General features: G+C 39.9%; 1 protein-coding gene across 8 annotated transcripts in view; it reads right to left on the reverse strand.

The window, feature by feature from the left end:
• Window positions 1–17,561, reverse strand: part of CNNM2 (cyclin and CBS domain divalent metal cation transport mediator 2) — a 156,745-nt gene that overhangs the window by 93,153 nt on the left and 46,031 nt on the right. Inside the window, exon 2 of one of the 8 annotated variants that reach the window (XM_070221519.1) lies at window positions 10,773–11,425. The exons of the other annotated variants lie outside the window; for them this stretch is intronic. Coding sequence (XP_070077620.1) covers window positions 11,340–11,425 — 86 coding nt within the window. The 3' untranslated portion in view covers window positions 10,773–11,339. Of the gene's footprint in view, window positions 1–10,772; window positions 11,426–17,561 lie in introns of those variants that run through there. 8 annotated transcript variants of the gene reach the window in all.

The following is a 17,561-nucleotide window of genomic DNA, read 5'->3' on the forward strand; positions in this document are numbered from 1 at the left end:
GTTTTGCCAGTTTGGATCCTGGGCCCGGACATGGCACCGCTCATCAGGCCACATTGAGGCGGCATCCCACATGCCACAACTAGAAGCACCTGCAACTAAGATATACAACTATGTACCGGGGGGATTTGGTGAGATAAAGCAGAAAAAAAATAAAATAAAATAATAGAATAAAATTACTAATAACATCAAAATTTGTTTCCTGCAGAAGCCTTATATACATAGAGACTTGGAGCCATTGCTATAACTTAAAATACTAGAATTCCCTTACTTAATGGCTATAGGGAACTATAATAATAGAAATTATTGCTACTAGTGTTTCTCTAATTGTATTAATATATAAAACTTTCTCAAGTCATCTCACTCATCAGCTTTCTCCTCCACGCCCCATGGAAAAAAAAATTTTTATTGCAGTAACATTGATTTATAACATTATATAGATGTCAGGTGTACCTCATTATACTTCAATTTCTGTGTAGATTACATCATGTTCACTATCCAAAGACTAATTACAGTTCAGCACCATACACACGCGCCTAATCACCCTTTTCACCCTCATCCCTCCCACCTTCCCCTCTAGTAACCACCAATCCAATCTCTGTCTCTATGTGTTTCTTTGTTGTTGTTTTTATCTTCTATTTATAAGTGAGATCATATGGTATTTGACTTTCTCCCTCTAACTTATTTCACTTAGCATAATACCCTCAAGGTCCACCCATGTTGTCACAAATGGCAAGATTTCATCCTTTTTTATGGCTGAGTAGTATTCCATTGTGTTTATATACCACAACTTCTTTATCCATTCATCCCTTGACAGGCACCTAGGTTGCTTCCAAGTCTTGGCTATTGTGAATAACGCCGCAACGAACAGAGGGGTGCATGTATCTTTACACATTTGTATTCTCATGTTCTTTGGCTAAATACCCAGCAGTGGAATAGCTGGATCTTATGGTAGTTCCATCCTTAATTTTTTTGGAGAATTTCCATACTGTTTTCCATAGTGGCTATACCAGTTTGCACTCCCGCCAGCAGTGCATGAGAGTTCCCTTTTCTCCACATCCTCTCCAACACCTGTTATTTCCTGTCTTGTTAATTATAGCCATTCTGACAGGCGTGAGGTGATATCTCATTGTAGTTTTGATTTCCATTTCCCTGATAATTGGTGATGTTGAATATCTTTTCAACTTGGCCTGTTGGCCAAGGGTATATCTTCTTTGGAGAAATGTCTGTTCAGATCTTTTGCCCATTTTTAAATTGGGTTGTTAGTTTGTTGTTGTTGAGTTGTATGAGTTCTTTATATATTTTGGATATTAACCCCTTATCAGATATATGGTTTGCAAATATCTTCTCCCAATCGTTAGGTTGTCTTTTTGTTTTGCTGATGGTTTCCTTTGATATACAAAAGCTTTTTAGTTTGATGTAGTCCCGTTTGTTTATTTTTTCTATTGTTTTCCTTGCCCAGTCAGACATAGTACTTGAAAATATGCTGCTAAGACTGATGTTGAAGAGTGTACTGCCTATGTTTTCTTCTAGAATTTTCATGGTTTCTGGTCTTACATTCAAGTCTTTAATCCATTTTGAGTTAATTTTTGTCTTTGGTGTAAGATAAAGGTCCACTTTCATTCTTTTGCATGTGGCTGTCCAGTTTTCCCAACACATTTTATTTTATTTTATTTTATGAGGAAGATTAGCCCTGAGCTAACTGCTGCCAATCCTCCTCTTTTTGCTGAGGAAGACTGGCCCTGAGCTAACATCCATGCCCATCTTCCTCTACTTTCTATGTGGGACGCCTACCACAGCATGGCTTTTGCCAATCGGTGCCATGTCTGCACCCAGGATCCAAACTGGCGAACCCCAGGCCGCCGAAGTGGAAGGTGTGCACTTAACTGCTGCACCACCAGGCCAGCCCCCCCAACACTATTTATTTAAGAGACTTTCCTTTCTCCATTGTATGTTTTTGGCTCCCTTGTTGGAAATTAGCTGCCCATAGATGTGTGGGTTTATTTCTGGGCTCTTGATTCTGTGGATTCATTGATCTGTGTGTCTGTTTTTGTGCCAGTACTATGCTGTATTTTTGTGTGTGAGGAAGATTGCCCTGAGCTAACATCTGTTGCCAATCTTTCTCTTTTTGCTTGAGGAAGATTGTTGCTATGCTAACATCTGTGCCAATCTTCCTCTATTTTACGTGGGATGCCGCCACAGCGTGCCTTGACAAGTGGTGCTGGGTCCACGCCCAGAATGTGAATCTGTGAACCCCAGGCCGCAGAAGCGAAGGTCAAAAATTTAACCATTATGCCACCAGGCCAGCCTCCACGCTGTTTTGATACTATAGCTTTGTAGTATATTTTGAAATCAGGGAGTGTGATACCTCCAGCTTTGTTCTTTTTTTCTAAGGATTCCTTTGGCTATTTGGGGTTTTGGGTGTTCCATACAAATTTTAGGATTCTTCGTTCTATTTCCGTGAAAATGTCATTGGAACTTTGATAGGGATTGCACTGAATCTGTAGACTGCTTTAGGAAGTATGGACGTTTTAACTATGTTAATTCTTCCAGTCCAAGAGCACGGAATATCTTTCCATTTCTTTGTGTCTTCTATTTCTTTCAACAATGTTTTATAGTTTTCAGTGTACAGGTCTTTCACCTTTTTGGTTAAGTTTATTCTTGGATATTTTATTCTTTTTGTTGCAATTGTAAATGGGATTGTATTCTTAATTTCTCTTTCTGCTACTTCGTTGTTAGTGTATAGAAAAGCAACTGATTTTTGTATGTTGATTTTGTATCCTGCAACTTTACCATGTTCATTTACTATGTCTAAAAGTTTTTTGGTGGGTTCTTTAGCATTTTCTATATATAAAATCACGTCACCTGCAAATAGTGACAGTTTCACTTCTCCCTTTCATACGGATCCTTTTTATTTCTTTTCTTGCCTAATTCTATGGCTAGAACTTCCAACACTATGTTAAATAAGAGTGGTGAAAGTGGGCATCCTTGTCTGGTTTCTGTTCTTAAAGAGATAGCTTTCAGTTTTTCTCCATTGAGAATGATATTAGCCATGGATTTGCCATAGATGTTGAGGTACTTTCCTTCTATACCCATTTTATTCAGAGTTTTTATCATAAATGGATGTTGTATCTTGTCAAATGCTTTCTTTGCATCTATTGAGATAATTCTGTGATTTTTTTTGGAGGAAGATTAGCCCTGAGCTAACTGCTGCCAATCCTCCTCTTTTTGTGGAGGAAGACTGACCCTGAGCTAACATCCATGCCCATCTTCCTCTACTTTATACGTGGGATGCCTACCACAGCATGGCTTTTGCCAAGTGGTGCCATGTCCGCACCCGGGATCCGAATCGGCAAACCCCAGGCCAGCAAGAAGCAGAACATGCACACTTAACCACTGTGCCACCAGGCTGGCCCCGAGATGATTATGTGATTTTTATTCTTCGTTTTCTTAATGTGGTGTATCATGTTGACTGATTTGCAGATGTTGAACCATCCTTGCACCCCTGGAATAAATTCCACTTGATCATGGTGTCTGATCTTGTTAATATATTGTTGTATTCGATTTGCCAGTATTTTGTTGAGGACTTTTGCATTGATGTTCATCAGCAATATTGGCCTGTAATTTTCTTTTTGTGTGTTGTCCTTGTCTGGTTTTGATATCAGGTTAATGTTGGCTTCACAGAATGAGTTAGGAAGCTTCCCCTCCTCTTCAATTTTTTGGGAACAGTTTGAGAAGGATAGGTATTAAGCCATCTTTGAATGTTTGGTAGGATTCACTGTGGAAGCCATCTGGTCCTGGACTTCTATTTTTGGGGGAGGTATTTGATTACTGTTTCAAAATCTCCTTACTAGTGATTGGTCTATCCATATTCTCTATTTCTTCTTGATTCAGTTTTGGAAGGTTGTATGATCCTAAGAATTTATCCACTTCTTCTAGATTATCCAGTTTGTTGGTGTATAGCTTTTCGTAGTATTCTCTTATAATATTTTATATTTCTGAGGTGTCTCTTGTAATTTCTAGTCTTTCATTTCTGATCTTATTTATTTGAGCATTCGCTCTTTTTTTCTTGGTGAGTCTAGCTAAAAGTTTGTCAATTTTGTTTATCTTTTCAAAGCACCAGCTCTTAGTTTCACTGCTTTTTTCTATTCTTTTTTTCAGTGTCTATTTCATTTATTTCTGCTCTGATTTTTACTATTTCCTTCCTTCTACTGATTTTGGCTTTGTTCTTCTTTTTCCAGTTCCTTTAGGTGCACTGTTAGATTGTTTGAGATTTCTGTTGTTTGTTGAGGTAGGCCCGTATTGCTATAAACTTCCCTCTTAGAACCACTTTTGCTGTATCCCATTAAGTTTGGCATGTTGTACTATCATTTTCATTTGTCTCCAGATATTTTTTATTTCTCCTTTGATTTCTTCACTGACCCAGTCATTGTTCAGTAGCATTTTGTTTAATCTTCACATAGTTGCTGCTTTTCTGATTTCCTTCCTGTACTTGATTTCCAGTTTCCTACTGTTGTGGTCAGAAAAGATGATTGGTATTATTTCAAGCTTATAAATTTATTGAGACTTGTTTTGTGGCCTAACATATGATCTATCCTGGAGAACCTTCCATGTGCATTTGAAAAGAATGTGTATTCTGCAGTTTTTGCATGGAATGTTCTATATATATCTACTAAGTGCATTTGGTCTAATGTGTCATTTAAGGCCAATGTTTCCTTACTGATCTTCTGTTTGGATGATCTATCCATTGGTGTAAGTGGAGTGTTAAAGTCCCCTACTATTATTGTGTTGCTGTCTATTTCTTCTTTGATGTCTGTTTATAATTGCTTTATACATTTAGGCACTCCTATGTTGGGTGCACAGATATTTACAAGTGTTATATCCTCTTATACTTCCCCTTTATCACTACGTAGTGCCCTTCATTGTCTCTTGTTATAGTTTTTGTTTTAAAGTCTATTATTTCTGGTATAAGTATTGCTACCCCAACTTTCTTCATTGCCATTTGCATGGAGTATCTTTTTCCATTCTTTCACTTTCAGTTTGTGAGTGTCTTTAGGTCTGAAGTGTGTCTCTTGTATGCAGCATATACATAGGTCTTGTTTTTTTGTCCCATCGGCCACCCCATGCCTTTGTTTTCCCCCGTGATTGGCACTTGAGCTAACATCTGTTGCCAATCCTTTTTTTTTTTCCTTCTCCCCAAAGTCCCCCCAGTACATAGTTGTATATTCTAGTTGTGAGTGCCTCTGGTTGTGCTATGTGGGATGCTGTCTCAGCACAGTATGGCCTGACAAGTGGTGCCATGTCCACATCCAGGATCTGAACCAGCAAAACCCTGGGCCGCCAAAGTGGAGCGTGCAAACTTAACCACTCAGCCACAGGGCTGGCCTCTACCCCATGCCTTTTGATTGAAGCATTTAGTCCACTGACATTTAAAGTAGCTATTGATAAGAATGTACTTATTGCCATCTTGTTACTTTTTTCTGGATGTTTTAGTAGTTCTTCTCTGTTCCTTTCTTATTCTCTTGCTCTCTTCCCGTGTAGTTTGATGGCTTTCTTTAGTATTATGTTTGGGTTCTTTTCTCTTAATTTTTTGTGTATTTATTATAGGTTCCTAGTTTGTGATTACCATGAGGTTCATATGTAATAAGCTACATATATAGCAATCTATATTAAGTTGATGGTCTCTTTGGTTTAACCTCTTGCTAAAAGCTCTACTCTTTTACTCATCTCCTCCCACATTTTATGTTTTTGATATCATATCTAAGGTCTTTTTTTGTGCATGAGTATCCAATACTCTCTTATCATGGAAATACATAATTTCAACACTTTCATCTTTTGACCTTCATATTAGCTTCATAAGTGGTTGCTCTGCTACTTTTACTGTATATTTGCCTTTACTGGTGCTTTTATTGTGGGGTTTTTTTATTTTTGATAATTTTCTTATTCCTATTTATCATCTTCTCTTTTTGACTTAAGGTCCTTTAGCATTTCTTCTAAGGCTGGTTTCTTGGTGATAAACTCCTTTAGTTTTTGCTTGTCTGTGAAACTCTATTTCTCCTTCCATTCTGGATGATAATCTTGCCAGGTAGAGCATTCTTGGCTGTAGGTTTGTTTCCTTTCAGCACTTTAAATATATTGTGCCACTCCCTTCTAGCCTGTAAAGTTTCTGCTGAGAAGTCAGCTGATAGCCTTACGGGGTTTCCTTTATATGTAAGTTGTTGCCTTTCTCTTGCAGGTTTTAGGATTCTCTTTTTATCTTTAATACTTGACATTTCAATTATAATGTGTCTTGGTGTGGGCCTCTTTGGGCTTATCTTGTTTGGAGCTCTCTGTGCTTCCTGTACATGGATGTTTGTTTCCTTTCTTAGGTTAGGAAAGTTTTCAGCTATTATTTCTTTCTTTTTCTAAGATTTTATTTTCCCTTTTTCTCCCCAAAGCCCCCTGCTACATAGCTGTGTGTTTTTAGCTGTGGATCCTTCTAGTTGTGGCATGTGGGATGCCGCCCCAGCATAGCCTGATGAGCGGCACCACATCTGCGCCCAGGATCTGAACCAGCGAAACGCCGGGCCACTGAAGGAGAGTGCACAAACCCAACCACTCAGCCATGGGGCCAGTCCATATTATTTCTTCAAATAGATTCTCTTCCCCTTTGTCTCTCTCTTCTTCTGGGACACCTATAATACAGATGTTAGTGCACTTATTGTTGTCCCAGAGGTGCTTTAGATTGTCCTCATTCTTTTTAATTCTTTTTTCTTTTGCCTGTTCAGCTTGGGTGACTTCCTCTAGTCTTTTTGTCCAGCTCTCTGATCCATTCTTCTGTATCATCTACTCTGCTACTGAGTCCCTCTAGTGAATTTTTCATTTCCAGTACTTTATTCTTCATTTCTGATTGGTTCTTTTTTATATTTTCCAATTTTTTGTTGAAGTTCTCACTGAGTTCATCCATTCTTCTCCCAAGATCAGTGAGTCTTCTAATGACTATTAGTTTGCACTGTTTGTCAGGTCGATTGTTTATCTCTTTTTCATTTAGCTCTTTTTCTGGGGTTGTGTCCTGTTCCCTTACTTCAAACACATTCCTTTGTCTTCTCCTTTTGCCTCTTTCTCTGTACTTATATCTATGTATTAGGTAGGTCAGCTATGTCTCCCAATCTTGGAAGAGATTCCTTATGAGGCCCAGCAGTGTGCTTCCCTCTTGTCACCAGTTCCAAATGTTCCAGGAGTGTCCCCTGTGTGGGCTACATGTATCATTCTGTTGTGGCAGGGTTGCTCTTGCTGCAGGTGCCCAGGGAGGCTAGGCTGTCCCCCGGCCAGCTGGGTGTAATGCTCAGCTATGTGTGGCTGCTATGGTCCCTTCAGTCACTTTATTGGATGAGGGGGACCCCAGCACAGTTGGCTGCAAGGTCTAATAGGACATTCCTGTTGCAATTTTTCTGTTAAGTGAGTAAGCCTCCAGTGTGGCTGGTTGCTAGGCTCAGGGGCTTACAATTGCCATAGGCCTCTGGCCTGCAAGACTGTTGTCAGCTCTCTCAGGATTGCAGCTAAGTGGGGCCAGCTCCAGGCATGGGAGCACCCAGTTGTTTCAGGCTTTGGAAGGTGGGGCTGATTTTCTATGTGGCTGTTTGAGAAGCACAAGTCTGCTGAAGCTGACAAGCCCCACCATCCACAGGGCCACACAGCCCATCAATACAGTCCTTCCCTGTGCACGTGCCCCAACCCACTGAAACAGACTTAGTCGCCCCACTACAGAGGTCTAACACACTCCACAAACACAGGCCCGCCCCTCACACATGCCCTGCCCCACAGAGGCAGACCCACTCGCTGGGCTGCAGAGGTTCCAGGCACCCCACCTAAGAGGGCCCACAAATTGCCCAAGGGCTTGCTGTGGGGTGCAGCCAGTTCCTAGGGCAGGCTGCCTACTCTGGCTGAGCTGGACTAAATAGATGATCTAGTGGTTGGGGCAGACCCTTGTACTAACAGGCCAGGAGAAGAACTCCAATGGCGTCTGCCAGCATCTGTGTCAGCATGCCTGTACTAGGTCACAATAATGGCCACTGCCAATGTTTCAGTCCCTGGGGAGGTCTCACCTCTCACCAAGATGCACCCAGAGCCTATCAAGTGAGTCTCTTTTCATCAAAGGACTGTGCATCTTTCTTTCTGGTCATTTTAGGTTGCTCTCCAAAACGGGTGAATTTGTGCATGGGCCCTTTAAGAGCATGCTTTTACCCCCTTATGTCTGATAGCTTTTCTGAGGGTATTCCCAAGTGTAGTGAATAGCCAGCAAAATCAGATATTATGACACTTGTCTCAGTTGTGCTGAGTCCAAAAGCTGACTATTATGGTAACCCTCCCCGCTCAGATCCCCCATTCCTCCAGGGAAGGCTTCGTACCTTAAGATTGCTCCTGGCCGGCTGGGAAGTGCCGCAGCTCAAAGGTGGCTTTTTTCTCTCCAGGAAGGAATTTCTGCCTCTTCCACCTCAGTCAGCACTGACCCTTGTTGCAGGGGTTCTTTTCATGCAGTTTTCAGTTCTCTCCCAGGGGTAATATTGTTCTGAGAGTAGTTGTAAACTTGTGTCCGTGGGAGGAGGTGAGTTCAGATTCCGCCTATGCTGCCATCTTGACACCATCCTTCAGCATTCTTAAACCAGCCAACTTAGCCTTGGCTATTCCATTAACTATATAATCACAGAAGTCTGTAATTCTCTGGCCTTCACTCTTTATCCACAACATACATTCATTTATCCATTCACTGAGCCAATGGCAGCCTCATAAAACTTACAGTCCAAGTGCTATATAAAATGAAAAGGCTAAACTAAGATGTTATTGTCTTTCTAAGATCTAAAATTCCATAATTTTATACATAGCATGTATACTCACTACTTAATTGGAACACATACAAAAAAACTTGTCATTAATAAGAAATATAAATATTTAGACCACATCTGAGCAAGGTCTGTTCCAGTCCCGTGAGCAAATTTTTAGCTCTCTCAAAAGTTCCTGTCCTAATGATTAAAGTCAGTACCTGTGTTGAACAGTGGGTCACAAAAATACAACTATTTCCAAATTACGAAACAGCTGAAGTGATTAAACAGAACTAAATATCATAGATTAGATAGTTATTTAAACCTCAGTAACTCATGTTTGAGAACAGTTTTTTAATAGTTCTTGAGTTCATTTGTAGAAGGATTTCTGTAACTTAGGTTAGTTTAATTAATGTTAACTTTTCATACATTCAAAAGCTCATACTGTAAGTTTACTGAATGCAATACCAATCACAAAACTCTACTGCAACTCACTCACTAATAAGCTTAGGAATATGCTCTTCAAATGCTCATCTGAAATAACAATGAAAGTACTGCATTGTCATCTAATTCAGAACTCAACAATAAACATTCATATACACCAGTGGGAACACTCTTGTTTCCAGCTGCTTGCAAATTCCAGTCATAATTAATACATTGATGAAAATTATTTATATCTGAAAGCCCTAAAGCCACAAAGAACTAACTACTAATCAAAGCTTTACAGTTTGATTACACAGGAGAATATGGCAAGGCCCAGCAAATAGCTCAAAGGGGAGCCAGTTGCTCTCTCCTGCAAATAGGTAATGTTTTTCCTCTCTTTTCTGCCAAATCCTTGAAGAAGGAACACACTTCACATACAAAGATGCAATAAAAAGAACCCTAAAAATACTTCATATTCCTGAGATTTAATCATATTTATCTGACAAACATTCATTGGGTACTTACTATCGCAGGCCCTAGGCTAACCCTCTGGTGGATGTGGTCCCTGGCTTCAGGGATGGTTAAGGTCTAGTGGGACAGACCAATATAAAACAAATAACCAGTGTGATCAATACTGCGAAAGAGCAATAACAGAATGCTCATAGAGAGACTTAGAGGAGACTCTAACCTACAAAGGCAAAGAACGCCTCCTCAAGAAAGTGACATCTAAACAGACATCTGAAAGATGGTAAACGTCTTAAAATTTTTTCTCTGCCCATTGGCATAGATAATTTTTATGGGTCACTAAATAAGTTGACTCTAGTTCCAAAACAGAGATCTTTTTTTTTTAACATGCAGCTGGTATATTTAAAATATAAGAAAAGCAGTTACACATTTGTTTGCCCTCTGCCATCACCACATGAAGATCACATCTTGGCCAAACTGCTGGTCCCCCAAGGAGGATGAGACACCTGAAGCAGAGTTAGGTGTCCCCAGATATCCCAGCCAAGACCATCCTACAACAGCCAATAGCCAGCCAATGCTTCTCAGTTTCTCAGTTATCTGCCATGCAGCATCATTATGGCAACAGATAACTGATACACAACATCTAAAAAGACTTACCATTCTCGTATCTTTTCTCTGGAAACTACTGATGGATAAGTTGTCCCAAGATAAGTGAATAAACCAAGAAAGACTCCAATTTGGGATCCAGAAGTGAAGGATTGTTTTTTTTTTTAATTTTTATTAAGATTATGATAGTTTACAACCTTGTGAAATTTCAGTTGTACATTATTGTTTGTCAGTCGTGTTGTAGGTGCACCACTTCACCCTTTGTGCCCATCCCCCATACCCCCTTTCCCCTGGTAACCACTAATCTGTTCTGTTTGTCTACATGTTTAGCTTCCAAATACGAGTGGAGTCACACAGAGATTGTCTTTCTCTGTCTGGTTTATTTCACTTAACATAATACCCTCAAGGTCCATCCAAGTTGTTGTGAATGGGATGATTTTATTCTTTTTTATGGCTAAGTAGTATTCCATTGTATATACATACCATATCTTCTTTATCCAATCATCAGTTTGATGGGCACTTAGGTTGCTTCCACGTCTTGGCTATTGTAAATAATGCTGCGATGAACATAGGGGTGCATGGGACTTTTGGAATTGCTGATTTGGAAGTGAAGGATTTAACACAGGAGAAAAGATGAAGAGAATTCTTAGGTTAATTTGTGAAGATAAGATTCAATGCAACAGTCCAGTACACTTCTACAGTTGTAGTTGGCAGTTTTAAGAGAAATACCTCCAAAACAACCTAAAGAACTGATACGTAACCTGATGTGTTTGTTTTAGAATTCTGGCAGAGTATGGAGATAATAAGCTAGTGATGTGAAGAAGAGTAGGCAAACAAAAACAAAAAAAATACTTACGGAAAATTCCAGGAAAAAAGTTATATAAGAAAAGACACGTGATCATAATACATTACCTGCTCACAGTGAACATTTTTCATATGTTCATAATAATGTAAACACTACATGTTAGTTTGATATGAGAAGTTAGGGAACACTTCCCTGAGAAAGTCACATGTGAAGACATCTGAGGGGCGGGCCCGGTGGTGCAGCGGTTAAGAGCGCACTTTCCGCTTCTCGTTGGCCTGGGTTCGCCGGTTCAGATCCCGGGTGCAGACACAGCACTGCTTGGCACGCCATGCTGTGGTAGGCATCCCACATATAAAGTAGAGGAAGACGGGCACGGATATTAGCTCAGGGCCAGGCTTCCTCAGCAAAAAAGAGGAGGACTGGCAGCAGTTAGCTCCAGGCTAATCTTCCTCAAAAAAAAAGACATCTGAAAGCATGTCTTTAAATTTTTGATAATTACACTGAAAAGACAGAGGAAAAGAAGTATGTGTGTGTGCCGGAGGGAGGAAGTATAGGAAAAGAAGATTCTCATCTTCCAGTGTAAGAAGCCATTAAATAAGACCCAAAACTGACATAAAGGAAGTAGTAACTTAAAAACAAATTTTAGAAATATCGAGTTTAACAGCATAAGAAACAGCTAAAAGAGTTGAAAGTATTTAACTTTGGGGAGTGGGAACTTGGAGGAGACAGAAGGTGCTATCTTTAATCATAAGTCCTGTGTCTTTTGAAGCTATGCATTAATTTTATAAAAAGTAAAGTAATTTTTCTCAATTTTTAATCTGATTTGCCTTACTTCCATTCTCCTCACATTTCTATTTTTACATTTTACGACTATTACAACTACTCATTTTATGCATTCATTTATTCATTCAACTATTTATTGAGAAGTTACTAATGTCCACTGTTTTTGATGATACAGATATAGAAATTAACAAAAAAGTCTCTAGTGGGGGGGAGACAAACAAATATATCACACATACATAATATATACATAATATTTATTTTAGATATATTGAACACATATTATAGATATATATGCCAGGTAGTAAGTGGTAAGAGGAAAAAGAATGCAAAATAAAGGGACAGAGATGGATACGAAGGGCTATTTACATACCTGGTGACATTTAAGCGAACATTTGAATTTAATAAGGGAGCAGGCATTTGCAGATACGCGGCAGAACAAAGGAGATGGAGGGAGCAGCTAGTGCAAAGGCCCTAAGATATAAGTGTGCTTAGCATGTTAAAAGGAAAGTAGGGAGACCAGGTAATATAGGGCCTTCTAATAGGCCATTATAAGAACTCTTAGCTATTATTCTGAGTGAGTTGATAAACCATTGACGGGTTTTCAAATGATGAGTAATAGGAGTTAAATTTTTAAAAATATCACTTGCTGGGGTACAACCACTTTGGAAAACTATTTAGTAAAATATAAGACTGAACCTATATATAGCCTACAAACCAGAAATCCCACTCCTAGGTATATACCCAACAAAAATGCATACATACATCTGCCAAAGACACATACTAGAACGTTCATAGCAGTGTGATTCATAATAGCCAAAAACTGGTAACTATCTGAATGCCCATCAATAGAAGAATGGATAAATAAATTGTGGTGCATTAACACAATGGAATAGTATGCAGCTATGAGAAGAAATCTATTTCATGCAACATCATGGATGACTCTCACACACACAATATTGTATAAAAGAAGTCAGACTCAAGATTCTATTTACATAAAGTACCAAAACAGACAATAACCTATGCTCTTACAAGTCAAGACAGTGGTCATCCTTGGGGGAACAGTGACGGGAAGGGAACACGAGGAGCTGCTGGTAATGTGCTGTTTCTTGCTGCGGGCTGGTTATACAAGTGTGATCAATTGGTTTGTGAAAACTGACTGCAAACTCATAATATGTTCACTCTTCTGTGTGTTTATTCATGTCAGCAAAGTTCTTTTTTAAAGAAGAATCTGATTGCTGAGTGGAAAAGGGATTCTAAGGAGGCAGGGTGAACAGCAGGGAGACCAGCCAGGAAGCTGATGTAATTACCCAGTAAAAGAGATGGCGGCTCAGGTGGTGGAGGAAGAGATGGTGTCGAGTGGCCATATTTTGGAAACATTTTGAAGCTAGAGTCAGTATGACTTCCTGACAGATTATACAAAGGGTGAGAAAACAAGAGTAAAGGATAAGACTAAGATTTTTACCCTGACAACTAGAAAAACAGAAGTGCCTTAACTGAAATGGAGAAGACTGCAGCAAGAGTAGATTTGGAGAGCACGGGAAAAATCAAGAGTCTACTTTTGAATATCTATGTTTGTGACGGCTCCAGGTAGAGCTTTTGACTATATAGTTGGACATATGAGCCTGGAGTTCAAGAAAATCTGGGCTGGAATATAAATTTGGGAGTTGTCAGCATAAGCACACAGTCAGTTTGAAAACCAAGGGACTGACTACCCCAGTCAAGTGCTCAAGGTTAACATTAATACTGATTAAGCCAAGTTGATAGTACACACCCTTGATATGAGGTGATGAGAATGGCACTTTACTTTGTGGTCTTCCTCTGAAAACCCTTAACTCCTGACAAATCATTCTACAAAATACCTGACCAGTACTCCTTAAAATTGTCAAGATCAACAAAAACAAGGAAAGTCTGAGACACTGAGACCTGGGGATTCTCTCCATAAGTATCATTCCTCCTGTTCACCTATTTTCTTCACCTCTCCTTCCTTCTTACCTTCACGCTGCCTTTCAACTCAGAGTGGCCTTGCCTCCACTCTGCTGCTCCCTCTGTTGGACAGTACTGTCGAACTTCACATGATGATTGTAGCCGCCCCTGACGCAGGAAGGGTTAATAATCACTGGAAAAAGCTTGCCAACAAACTGTGAACTGGAGGTGAGAAGGCCGGTTAGCCAATGACAGGTAAGACCTCCAGGGGGAGGCAACCTAAGACAGGCATCGGTCTCCCGGGGGAACAGATGGAGACACGATATGGGGAGCAGGACGGGCGGTTGCCTAGGAGGTCTTGCATACTCTGAAATAAAATATACGAGCACAGCAATAACATGATAATATCAAAACAGAGGCCAAGGGAGGGCTCCTTGAGAAATCACTAAGAATTCTTGGCATTTGCTAATTACTTCATCCAGAACACCTGTGTACGTTTAACAGATGTAAGCTATGTATATATTGAAATGCTGGTTATAATAAACTCAGAGTGGCCATCAGCCCTCTCTGCATCTATCCTGATGTGTACATTGGATTGCGACACCGACAATGATGGAAAGAAATGGGCTATATCCGGGCTGTCTAATACAGTAGCCACTAGGTACATGTGGCTACTGAGCACAAACTATGTGTCTATGGTGATTGAGGAAATACATTTTTAATTTTATGTAATTTTAATTAAGATTTAAATTTAAATAGCCACATAGGGCTACTGGTTATTATTTGGCCAGCACAGCTCTAGAGGTCAGGGTCTCTTATTTAACCCTTTCTTTTCCTGACCCTTTAACAAGCCGTGATACCTCTGACTCTCCGTACTCATCTTGGCTCTAGAACATCTTTAAACAAGGTCTGAAGCCAGAGTTCACCCAGCCTGGGCTCCTGTCTTTCCACACCCACACAGTCTGACTGGAAAAGGACAGAGGCCTCAGGGGCCAAATGATCCCCCTCCCTCACCCGCCTGTGACTCAGGCCTCGACAGTCACTAACGGAGATCGATTCCCGTGAATTTAAGGAGAGTGTTTCTCAAATGTGAATTTTTTATAGGGGGGAAAAGATTCCTAGCATTAATTATAAAACCAGATTATTAAAAACTCTTTCAAATTAAATACACAACATGAAAATTATATTCAAATTAATGATATCAACTTAGTGAGACAGGGAATGAATGTCATCCTGCTAAAACTAAACCGCTACTCACAATGGGAATATGGTGCCAACTCACACAGCACATATTGCTACCACTTTTCTCTCTTCAAACAACTGTAAAATCTTCATTTGTACAGTGTGTCTGTACAGCCATTAGGCAGGAAGACAGCATTCTGTTAAGTCCTTTTCTCATTAGCACACAACAATTATGAGCATATAATCTGGTACTGACCCAAAAATGAAGTGCCTGGGCGCAGTGATAATGTGATCAGCCAGAAGATCCAGAGTACACTTAATTTTGAAAGATTATTATTGAAATAAACAATTTTTAAAAAAATTTTCACAGAGAACAAGGATCCTGAGAGTAAGTTCTCAAACCACAAAACTCAGTTTGAGAAACAAACTATTCCTAGTTGAAATACAACCATCCACGGAACAGTACCGAATAAGAGCCTGACATAATCTAGCCGTCAGAGGCTTTCCACCCTGCGGTCAGATGAGAACAGCTCCTCACAAAACTACTTGCACAGAAGTTAGTCTTTTTTTTTTTTTAAATCTTTGTATTAGGGAGAGAATAATACAATGAGCCTCTCCAAACCCGATACCCAACTTAACTAATTATCAGCCTGCAAAGGTTAAGTTTAATAGCCAAGACAAGTCACATAATGAGGTTACCAGCAGTATCTCAGAGAAGTGCAACGACAATGAAAGAGAAGGTAAAGGGGCTCCTATTTATTGAGTCAATAACATTTATTAAACCCCTATCATACATCCAACCAACCCTGAAAGTTCAAAGACACAAACATGGCCCCTGCCTTCTTGCAGCTTACAATCTAAGGGGTTTGAGAACAACGAGCCAATTACAAAATAGTGTAATACACATTCTAACAGCCAAAGGAAAGTACCAGGTGGACACCTAACCCAGACTCGAAGGCTGGAGGAAGGCTAAAACATGAAGGATGAGTATGAATTCACCCAGGGCTGCAATTCTGCATTACTCTACTACGTTCTTCTCTCACTAATCATAAGATTCTATCCACTGTGCCTTTTCTTTTTAAATCCACTATCCTTTCAAAGATTTTGCAAACTTCAGAGAAAATTAGCACAAGCATGCATATGTTAGTCTATATGGGGCTCAGATTGCTTCAAGATCTTTCTCTCAGCTTCTAAACCCTTCAGAGTACTCAATGACCTTATACTCATCAATTATTATCATTAACCACTCTCTTCTGAATTATCTCCTCTCCTCTTAAGAATGTCCAGATTCCTCAACTGAAAGGACCCAGTGAGGTTCTTTCAAGAGAAAGGAGTAAAATTTCACCTCAGACTGAAAGTGGCCCATGGTGCCACTAGAGGGATTTACCACAAGGAGATACTCTTCTCCCCTGTGGTGGGAACATATTTCAAACTGCTGACTTCATTGTAATTATGATCCCCAAAGCTCTGGCCAAATTCCAGAGAGGCCAATTATAATCCACCTAAATTTTCTCATAATTTTAATTGGCTATGCTTCTATTAGTCCGTAACCCTAAACTACTACCTAGCCTTTACGAAAAGATCGTATACCAAAGAATTTTACAATTGGAAGGAGTCCTGAGAGGTCAACCATTTAGTGCGATGGTTTGCAGACTGTTCCAGAGAAAAGCTTCACAGGCCGTGCCAACAAAGACACTCAAATTTTAGCATACTAAAGAATTCACTAATTCAGTTTTATGAAGACTTTGGCATAAAGCTCCTCCCCGCCTTCTCAGTGCATGTATATTTGCAGCTTCTTATAATTGTGCCAATGATGAGAAAAGGCTGTAACTCTGTGGAGGATCTTAAAAAAAAAAAAAAAAAAGAAAAGATTCCAGCCCACACAATCCACTCAGCTAAACCTGCTCAAGCAGCTCCACTATCCAGTTCATTGTCACCACTCTGCTCAGTTCAACGTCAAGGAGGGCTGAAGCGCGTCTGCTGGCTCATGCTCTCTAAAGGCATTACTGTCGGTTGCAAAATAAGAAATGAACTTGATAACATGTTAGGTTATGAAAGTATATCAAAATTGGAGTGCCAATTTAAACTTGGGATGTTTACTGCCTTTTCCATTTATAATGAGGAAAAGTGACCTGTTATTAGTGATTCGACTTAAATCCCCAAAAACATAGCTGCCAAATGACTGGTCAACCAATGCCCACATACCTCTAGCGACAAGAAGTTTACTATCTTCCACTCAATCGTTAGACAGCTTTCACTGGAAATTATTCCTTAATCTGAGCTGTCTTTCTTCCTGTGACTTCCATCCGTCGGCCTTAGTTCTATTCCCTGGTGCCACAAGGTACAAATCCTCTTCCTTCACAAACATTTGATGGTGGCCCTCTCACACCCCAAGTTGTCTTATCTCCAAACGAAATATTCTTGCAACCATTCTTCCATATGTGGCTTTGAGTCCCTTCACCATCCTGTATATTCCTCTGAACATACTCCAGAATGTGTATGCCAGAACTGTCCTGGATTCTATCGTTGTATCCACCCAGTACAGAATAAAAGAGGACTATCGTCTCCCTCAGTTCTAG

This window comes from Equus caballus, chromosome 1 (genome assembly GCF_041296265.1).
Source record: "Equus caballus isolate H_3958 breed thoroughbred chromosome 1, TB-T2T, whole genome shotgun sequence".
Taxonomy (NCBI): domain Eukaryota; kingdom Metazoa; phylum Chordata; class Mammalia; order Perissodactyla; family Equidae; genus Equus; species Equus caballus.